The sequence below is a fragment of the Nannospalax galili genome, unplaced genomic scaffold (genome assembly GCF_000622305.1).
Source record: "Nannospalax galili isolate Female #2095 unplaced genomic scaffold, S.galili_v1.0 scaffold559, whole genome shotgun sequence".
Lineage (NCBI taxonomy): Eukaryota > Metazoa > Chordata > Mammalia > Rodentia > Spalacidae > Nannospalax > Nannospalax galili.
This window is the reverse complement of record NW_008343479.1, coordinates 4,228,481-4,238,749: the sequence shown is the minus strand read 5'-3', so window position 1 is coordinate 4,238,749 and position 10,269 is coordinate 4,228,481. Positions and strand designations below refer to the sequence as shown.

At 38.8% G+C, this 10,269-nt stretch overlaps 1 protein-coding gene across 1 annotated transcript in view; it reads right to left on the bottom strand.

The window, feature by feature from the left end:
* The window catches only part of Ostn (osteocrin), a 56,503-nt gene continuing 46,234 nt past the window's right edge, over window positions 1-10,269 (bottom strand). Inside the window, exons 4-5 of the mRNA XM_008839694.1 lie at window positions 5,465-5,561; window positions 1-79 (exon numbers count right to left, since the gene is read on the bottom strand). Coding sequence (XP_008837916.1) covers window positions 5,477-5,561 — 85 coding nt within the window. The 3' untranslated portion in view covers window positions 1-79; window positions 5,465-5,476. The remainder of the gene's footprint in view (window positions 80-5,464; window positions 5,562-10,269) is intronic.

The window sequence follows — 10,269 nt, the reverse complement described above, 5'->3', positions numbered from 1 at the left end:
TTAGCCATTAAGGAATACTGAAGAGCTTCACTGAAGCATCTTCCATATCTTTGTGACATTTTGCCCAAGGAAGTCATATCTGCAAATATGAGAGGTGAAATAAAGTTATTTTATTTATGAACTCTGTAAAGCAGGTGAAAAACCACAACTTCAACAGAGAAGAACTAGATCTGTAATTATATGGTAGTTCATGGTAACTTTTAATTACATGACATATTTTATAACAATAATTGTAAAATAATTACAGATAAAAATGTCCTTAAAGAGCATTTGTAAGATATAAGCTTAAGCCTGAGCTTAAGTTTTAATAAGAATTATAAAATATATCTGTTCTTTCTTCAGCTACGTCCTACTATATTCTATTTCTCTTGACTCTTCAGTCTTGGTTCAGAGGATGTTGTCATGAGAAACAGAAGGAAAAATTGACTAACTTGTTATCACATATTGATAATTGTATATTTTGCTCGTGTTACAGGGTTTCAACATTATACTGCCATTTATTTACATATGTGATTACTGTTGCAGTTCAGAGTTCTGTTAATTTGTATAAGTGATGGTCTCAACATTGTGGTTGGAGAAAAATGTCAGTATAAAGCACCAACATGTGCCTCATTATCAAAGGAAAAGTCTTACTGCAGGCAGTAGCAAGTAGCAGCCCCACCAATGGTTAGATTTCTAATCTCCTTAAGCAGGCAATGGTGATTTCAATACTAGTTTTTAATTCCATCTGGGAAAGCTATGAAATCTTAGATAAGCATGAAGTGCTTACAAACTCAAAACTTTGATATGACATAGTAATGATTTGAATAAAACATTGTGCAAATAACATTATATTGCTTTCTAAAATGTAACAGAGCGTGAACTGGTATTTCCTTTAAGAAGTTGTTAGCTCCCAGCAGCTGTATACAGACTTGACCTTAAACCAAGCAAAATTTCCTTCTCAGGTACCTGTTTCACTCTTAGTGTGAAAAGTCAAAGTGAAACCCAGCAGGTAAAAACCCCAAACTAAGCCTCCTGCAAGAGAGAGTGCTTCAACCCCAACAGAAGTGAAAGAGAGAGAAAAAATGGTCAGAATAGCATTTATCTTTGGCTTAGAACTATTTTAAAGGTGAGGGCTTGCTTACGGGTGGAACATTTGCCTAGCATTTGAAATGCTCTAGGTTCAGTTCCCAGCATCAACAAACCAACAAACAAAGGTATGATCAGTGATGCTAGCATCGAACAATAACAACTTGGCACGAAGAGGAACTGGCAATTCATAAGGAGGACCAACCACCTGGTTCCTCGGTCTTGCTTTGCCAGAGATCTGTCAAAGTTGGGGTACATCATTCTCCTCCAATGGCTCCAGCTCCCTGAGGTGTTTTAAAAAGCTGGGATTGGTTAAATAAGACCCATAGGTTCTTGAATCTGTATCTATCTATGTGGCTATATGAACAAGATTTACTAGCTCTTAAGTTGTTACCTGGCAACTGCTATGCTGTACAAATACTATTTAATTCAAAGGAATACTCTGCCAGTAGGAAGAATGTATTAAAATCTGAAATTGAATGAAAATGATAAATACATGATTTTATGGGTTTTGCCTTCCGCATAAAGGGCAAACCTTCAGAAGAGGAAGTAAGTATCTGAGAAATTTTGTTGACAATGATGGGAAATAACTAACAGAAACAATGACTGAGCAGGTGAGCCCCCAGTGACAAAAGAGAAAGCAAATACAGGGCACTAAATTCTCTTCTAAGGTTACTCTCTTGTGATATTATTATCTTCATATTTTAATAACAAAGTCGGTGATTGTGAAGATGGTCAGTAGTCTGTTAAGTGAACACAGTGCACCAACTTGGATTTCCCCATCACTGTTCTGGGCAGGGGCTGCTCTCGTTATTATATCAACATCATAGTCATCTGAACAAATAGACTAACTCTTAAATTAAGTTTTTAAGAGTGGGCCCAAAGACACTAGTTCCCCTTGCTATCTATATTAGCGCCACCTGTCTCTCAGAACTCCATGGATGGAGCTCTTGTCCCTTCAACCTGTGTAGATGAGCTGTTGGTTTCCTCACCGTGCCAATGAAACTGTCTGTGTAGCCCCGTTTTTCCCACTGTGTACCCCATCAGGCCACATCCGTAATTTATTCAAAATGATCTCTCCAGCCTCATTGGGAAGTATAAAATTCAATTTCAGCTCCACCCTTAATCCTCAGAGACCATCTGGTCTTTTCATCCCTAATTCACATTAATCCAAGGGCACCCATCCTCTGCAGTCTCCACTGTGTCCAGTGCCTGAGTGCACTGCAGCAGCACTTTGATGTGTTAATTCTCAAGCATACCCACATTCATTCGTTATCTTTTGGGGTGGACAAACTAAGGTTGCCAAGGAGACTCCAGGTTATCAGACTCGAGTATATGATTTTTTTGGGGTTAATTAAAAGTCATTAGTCCAGAATATAGCCATTAATAAAAGTCACTCCCACAAACAGTATGGCAACTGAGCCCTCTTCTTTCTGCCCAGGTTCCTGTCCTGTCAATGTTCAAAAGAAAATGAGTTTCCTATACTGGTTATCACATGAACTTTGATGAATTCAGAGATACTAATGCGTGTGATAATCAAGAGTGGCAAAAGTATACATAGAAATCAATGAGTTAATTATTTCAATATCAGGGCCATGTTGATGCATCAGAAAACTGGAAGATGTAACCTTGATTCCATGAAATACTTGACTTTTATAGCTGTTATCTAATTCCTCTTCAAATATAAATGTAACAGTTCTTAATAACCCTGAAGAGTGACCAGCTTTAGGTCTATTTCTAGATATGAAAAAGAAAAAAATAAAAACAGCTCAGTGTGAGTTTGGGAGGTGCTGCTGTTCAAAAATCTGTGTTCTTTGTAATGCTCAGCACATCCTCCCACTTTTGTGATCATCCAGTGACTATAGAGCATCAATAATCAACAAATCCTTGGAAGTCAAAATTTCTGTTAATGAAGTCATTGTCATAAAAATACTGTCCCTCTCTCTGTAGGGCTTTAAAGCATTTGAAGAGAAAGAAAAACTAGTGTAATATAAACTATGAGTAGATCAAACTAATATGACACTTTTGGGGAATCTGCATCATTGGTGTGGGAGTCAGGATAGAGAAGCCAAAACAGAATGACCTCTTCTTTAGTCCAAGACTGTGAAAGTATTGCAGGCTGTCTTAATTGCTTGGGAGGAAGGACGTGCCTTCTGTGAGCTCTACTTGGTGAAAACATCATGGACAACAAACATTTGCTGTTTGTAATATAATATGTGTGATTAAAGAACTTATTTGACACATAATCTCAGGATTTAAACTTTCTAGATTTAAATTTTCCATGTATAACTTACTATCCCTGAGATACTGTGAACTAATCTCTTTTACTTATTTGTATAATTATTATTAACCATTATAAAGTATTTGGATATCAGGTATAATCTTAGGTACTTAATATGCATCAATTCATTTAATACTCAGGAAAATACTATAAGATATAAATTATCATTATCTTTGCTTTATGGGGGAAGAGTTCAAAAATTAAGATGCCATAGCTTACAAGTAGATGAGATTTGAACCTGGGATTTGAATTTGTGAAGCGTGATTTTTCTTGTTGCCACCTTTACCCTGCATGAGGAGCATAATGCTCCTCAGGGTATTGGAGATAATAGTTGTACTGCTTTGTGGAAGGGGCAGTTGCATGAAGACACGTGAACCACCACGTACATTGTCCAGCAGAGCTGGAGTATAGATTCCTATCACTAGCACTTATATGTGTCAAGAGATTCCAGGGACACTACAAGCATCTAATGCAATTGTCACAATTACACTAAGCTACTACTTAAAGAGCAAAAGATGTTTATAACTAAGGTATCTTTGGGTATCCATCTTTCTGTCCACTCCTACTCTTAGGGATTTTTTTTTCACTTTTCCTTAATAAATCTATATTTACCATAAAAAGAAAGAAAGACAGTTATGGTATCTTTTCAGGAACAAGATGAGAGTCAGAGAACCAAGACATTACAAATATGCTGATTTCCTGGTAGACAATCTTTGTGCTAAACCATTCTCCTCCGTTTGTTCTATGTTATTGTTACTCAGTAACATATCCATTCACAACAAAATGGCCTGTATCACTAGAATGTTTCTTCTTTCTAATAAAGGGATTGCTACACATTTATTCATAATTATAAAGTGATACATTGTGTTGTTCTATTTTGCTTTGTTGTGATAAAACACTCTGTCAAAAAGCAACTTGGAAGGAAAGGGTTTATTTGGCTTACACTTCCAGGTCATAATCCATCACTAAGGAAAGTCAGAGAAGGAACCTGGAGGAGGCAGGAGCCTTAAAGGAATGATGCTTGCTGGCTCTGGCTCTGGCTCTGGCTCTGGCTCTGGCTCTGGCTCTGGCTCTCTCTGTCTCTCTCTGTCTCTCTCTGTCTCTCTGTCTCTGTCTCTGTCTCTCTCTCTGTCTCTCTGTCTCTCTCTCTCTCTCTCTCTCTCTCTCTCTCTCTCTCTCTCTCTCTCTCTCTCTCTCTCTCTCTCTCTCTCTCTCTCTCTCTCTCTGTCTCTCTGTCTCTCTCTCTCTCTCTCTGACTAGCTCCAAGGTTCATGCTTAGCAGCACAGCACCACTTACTTAGGGATAAGTACTGCTCACAGTTGCCTGGGCCCTCTTGAATCCATTAATAATCCAGAGACCACCCCCTACCACCCCAGACGGCTCACAAGCCAATCTGATCTAGGCAATTCCTCAATTGAGGCATTCTACTTGTATAACTCTAGACTGGGTCATGCTGATAATTAAAGTTAACTAGGACATAAGGTAATTATAATCTTAGCCCTTTTTGTATATTTGTATATTAAGATTCAATAATTGCACAGGAGTTTGTGAAAATAGCTAAATCTGTTTTATGTGAAGCATTAGGTTATTACTTTCCCATCTGAAGGATAAAATCTAAGTCTCCCTCAGGTGTGTCCAGTCTGCTGCCTGTGAGCTGCATGTGCCCCAGAGTGCCCACAAATGCAGCCCAATCACACTTCCTTAACCCCTTATCAGGAGTGTGTGACAAGAAAGGGGATGGGAAGAGAGACATGGACAATAAGAAAGAAGGGGAATGGGAGGAGAGAGAGAGAGAGAGAGAGAGAGAGAGAGAGAGAGAGGAGAGAGATTTCTTTTCACTTGACCCCATGTTTCTCAGGTTGGAACTTTGTAGATTGTTAACAGTGTTGTGTTGTAATGTTAAAATTTTGGACATTCTGGTAGGATATTCATTTCCTTTATAAAACTCTTTTATTTAACGTCAATATGTTAATTGACTAAAGAAATGTTTTTTAAAGTAGGTATCTAAGAAAGAAACTAAATGGTGTATTTATAAATAAGAATGGGTCCATTAGTCTACTGTGAAATATTTCTAAGCACCTGCCCATATTGCTACTTCTTCAAACTGTACTTACAATTGGAATCCATTAGCCTCTGGAATTTGAAAGCCGGTTTCTACCAATCCGATCCATGGGAATACCAAACCTCTTTTTTGGATGATCTATTACTTTCCTGAAACAAACGAAGGAGAATGTTTTAAATATTTTATTTATTATTTTTTATTTTATGTGTATGCGTGCATTGCCTGAATGTAGGTAAGTGTACCCGTGACATGCAGTGCCAGTGGAGGACAGAAGAGGCTGTCAGATCCCCTGGAACTGGAGTTATAGACAGTTGTTAGCTGCCATGTGGGTGCTGGGATTTGAACCCGTGTCTTTTGCAAGAACAGCCAATGTTCTTAACCACTGAGCCATCTCTCCAGCCCACGAGAATATTTTAAAGTAATGGTCAAGCTACCAATCATTGTTTTTTCTTTTTTTTTAATAGGAAATAAACTTTATTTATCTGATCCTCTGAGATGACATGGCCAACAGTCACAGATCTGTATTGACTATTTACAATTACAGTAGTATTATTTCCTCTAAAAAATACAAGTATAAACACTAAGTGAGTAACAAGGTGCTGTCATTTGGGACTTATCATAGTTTAAAGAATTAGGTTTTAGCAAATACTCAAAAAATCAATCTGTAAGAGTCATTTAAATTCTCTAATTTATCAGAAAAAAAAATCCACTAAGCTTCACCTCAAAATGTATTGCACAAATCTTTAAAAAAAGGAAAAAAATAAATCACCCTAAAAATAAATAAGACAAGCAGTTCTTTAAAAAGAGGGACTGAAAGAATAGGGAAAGGGACCAATGAGCTCACAAATCAGGCCAGTTTATCCAAGGTGTCTTTTAAACAACATAAGATTTCCCAGAGAAAACTGAAAAAAGAAAAAAAAAAGAAAGAAAAATGAAAAACCTATCACTATTTCTCTACCAATAAAATCTATTTCAAAAGCAGTGTGCAATGTGTCTGTGGGCTGATGTAAGACTCTTCATCTTCATACTGCACACGGCCCCCATGAGAACTTTGTTCTCAGAGATGAGCAAATGTGGGCGGTTCTTTCTAAGCAGCAGCTTCCCAGCCCCTCTCTCCTCATTTATTCAAGATGGAGTTTGGAGCCATGACACATGCTAACTAAGCACAGACTGAGGTGACATGGACATTAGTCAAGCATCTTCTCTTTCCAAAATCTTCTGAGTCTGGTCATCAGGGAACTTCAGGACAGTGGTTATAACTTTCACCATGGTCTTGGTCTCATGACCCATCATATATTCAAAAAGCAGTTTTCCCAAATACCCAAACGCTGTAGGTTCTCCCAAGAGGAAGACATCAGTGTGGTAGAAATTGACACCTCTGCAAGGTGTCCCTACAGTTGTAGAATACACATCCTTTTCATATTTTTTCAAATGGTCTTCTAAATTGTTAATCTGTTCTCTGAGCTCTTGTTCTTTCAACTCTGACTCACTGATTAGTCTTCGGTGCTAGCGGGTCTGGAACTCCATAATCGTGACATTGCCGCCCGTGCTGTCCTCCTGTGCCGGTTTGCGATCTGATTCCTTCTGAAGCTCTGCAAGTTGAGCCTGCAGGTTATTTGCGGTGCAGTCATTTCTTCTTCACTGGAGTCAAGGATTTCCTCATATCATTTGGCTGTTCTTTTTAGATCATTCTCATCTGCAGCATTTTTTATGCATTTGATTTCTCTCTTCTTGATGGCTTTCTAAAAGTTTAGCTTCCTCCTCCTGGACCTTCTGGATAGTTTCTTCTAGGGTTCTTTCCGGTTACTGTTCCTTTTGTGCCAGCTGGATGTTAAAATCCCTCATCACCTGTATTACTGTGAAATTGTGCTTCAATTCAAGATCTTCTTGCTTCTGTTTGATTCCCCCCGCCCCATTTCTTGCTCATGTTTTCTTCAGTATGTCCAGCTCTTGCTGAGGCTCCTTCTTCAGCATTCAAAGGTCTTGCTGCAGTCTAGCAATCTACTAGTTCAATTTTTGCTTTTCCTGCTCTGTCCCTTCTAAATTAAACCCCAGGTCATTGTGCTGCACTTCCATGTTATGCTGCAATTTAGGCTGGATCACTTATGAAATGGACTTTTCCTCAGGACTGCCTTCTAAAACATTTGTGGGTTTATTTTTCCCATCCATCTCTTGTGGAGCCTGTAATTTTTCATATTTCAAATTTTCATATTTCTTCCATTTCAGTTCTATTCATTTCCGTCTCTCTTACTGACTCCAGCTTTTTATCTTTTGCTCCAGGGTCCGACAGGTTGGCTCCTTTTCCTGGGTTTTCTGGACATCGTCAACCATGCATTCCCAGTTCTGCTTTGTACCTGTATTATTTTCACCCCCTTCCCCTTCCACAGGCTGGGACACACTTAAGGAATATTTCCTCTTTTTTCCTTCTATTTCTTCTTCAATTTAATGCAGATCTGGGGCTCTGTTCAGAATCAGGACTTAAAATGACAGATACCATTTACCAGTTACAGTTCTTTCCTCTGACCGTTTGTCAAGAAAACTGAAATTTAGAGAAGCTGATTCAACTTAATTAGACTCTGTGACAAACCAAGTCTTATCAGCATGTTAATGTGTTAGCACTTTTGTTGCCAAATCTCTTCCCCTCTGCAGATTTCCTTCTCTTACTGCTTGAGGAGAACTAGATTCACTGTGTGGTTGTTATTAGTCACTTTCCTGTTGCTGTGATAGAAACACTGATCCAAGCAATTTATAGAAGGAAGAGTTTATTTGAGTTTATGATCCCAGGGGAATTACAGTCCATCATGGCAGGGAGGCGTGGTGGCTGGCGGTGGCTGGAACAGGAGCAGCAAAAGCTAAGCTCTCACATCATCATGCAGGCACAGAGCGACTCTGAGATCTGGCAAGGCTTAAGAACTCTCTAAGCCCACACACAGTGACGTGCTTCCTCCAGGACAGCCATGCCTTCTAAAACCTCCCCAAACAGCAGCGCCATCATCTGGGGATAAAATGTCCAAATACTTGGAGCCTATGGGGGGGACATGCTCATTCAAACCACCACAGCGTTTTTTTCTTCCCTTCTGCTTCAGAATGAGTTCTATGAGGAACGATAACAATGTAAGAGAGGAAAGGGATTAGGTGATAAGTTTAAAAGTAGAGAAACCCTGCTTTTCATGCTTTCACTGTACAAATGCTTTCTATGTTGATCATCCATGGCTGTTTGCTTAGTTATTAGCTGGATTAAATACTGGTTGACAAAATTTAAATAGGATTATTATTAAAATGAAGTTAAAAATACACAGAAGGCTGCAAGAGGCCCAATACAGCTTTCAGTATATATGTTTTACATATTGGCTTTTAACTTTTTATTTTTTTTTTTGTCTTTTTGAGACAGGGTCTCCTTGTAGCCCCAGCTGTCCTGGAAATCACTATGTAGACCAGGCTGGCCTCGAACTCACAAAGATCTGCCTGCCTCTGCCTCCCAAGTGCTAGGATTAAAGGCGTGGGCCACCACACCTGGCAGCTTTTAACTTTTTTAAAAAGTTTATTTATTATTTTTATGTGTATGTGTGTATTGCCTGCATATAGGTAAGTTAACCCACATTGTGCAATGCCCACAGAGGTCAGAAGAGGCTTTCAGATCCCCTGGGACTGGAGTTATGGACAGTTGTTAGCTGCCATGTGGGTGCTGAGATTCGAACCCAGGTCTTCTGCAAGAACAACCAGTGTTCTTAACTGCTGAGCTATCTCTCCAACCCCCACATTAGCTTTTAAAAAGAAAATAAATAATCTAAGAAATATTTTTATGGACTGCAGAGACAGCTCAACAGTTAAGAGCACTGCTTTTGCAGAGCACCCAGGTTCAAGTCCCAGTATCCACATGGCAGGTAACAGCTGTCCGTAACTCCAGTTCCAGCAGATTCAGTGCCCTCATCTCACCTCTGTGGACACTGCACAATATGGGTGCACTTACAGACATGCAGGCAATACACTCATGTACATAAAACAAAAATAATAAAGAAAATATTTTTTAAAAAGAAACATTTTTGTTTGATTGGTTATTATCACTTTTTCATGGTACTTGGGATTGACTGGCATATGTTAGGCAAGTACTCTGCCACTGAGTGACATCCTCAGCTCTAACCCTTTGCTTTTCTTTTTAGAAAGGGTCTCGTTATGGTGCCCAGGATGACCTAGAACTCACTCTGTATTACAGGCAGATTTTCCATTCTGATCTTCCTTCCTCAGCTTCCTTGTAGCTGGGATCAAAGGCCTGCATGGTCAGGTCGAATGAGCATCACTTTTTGCTATTACATGAAAATCCTAAAGGGGAGGTCCCAGAGTGTGGAGTGTCTAAATTCCACAGTCTGGACTTAACACTTAATAGGAAGCTTCCGTCTACTCAATAAAGACAGAGGTAAGTAGTGTAACTAAGAAGCCAGTGCCAGTGATTGTGGTTTTTGAATATTTGATGGGTCGTGAGACCAAGACCATGGCGAAAGTTATCTTGAAGTTCCTTGTCGGCTTAGACAAGCAGAAAAGAAGGGGATATCTTATGTGGACATTATTGGAAATATGCAGATCCAGTAAGCACACATTCAGAAATAAAACACTATCAGTGTTTAAAAAGTTTTGGAATGGGAAAGAATCTTGAAAGTTATACTTGAAGTGTCTGTGAATGGACTGTAGTGATACAATTCACTGCTTGAAAGTTCAGTGATGTGAGACTTTATTTTATTTAAAGGTTATTACTATTAAGAAAGAAATTTATTAAAAGACCTGTATTAGTCACTTTTCTGTTGCTGTGATAGGAACACTGACCAAAACAACTTATAAAAGAAAGAGTTTATTTGAGCTTAT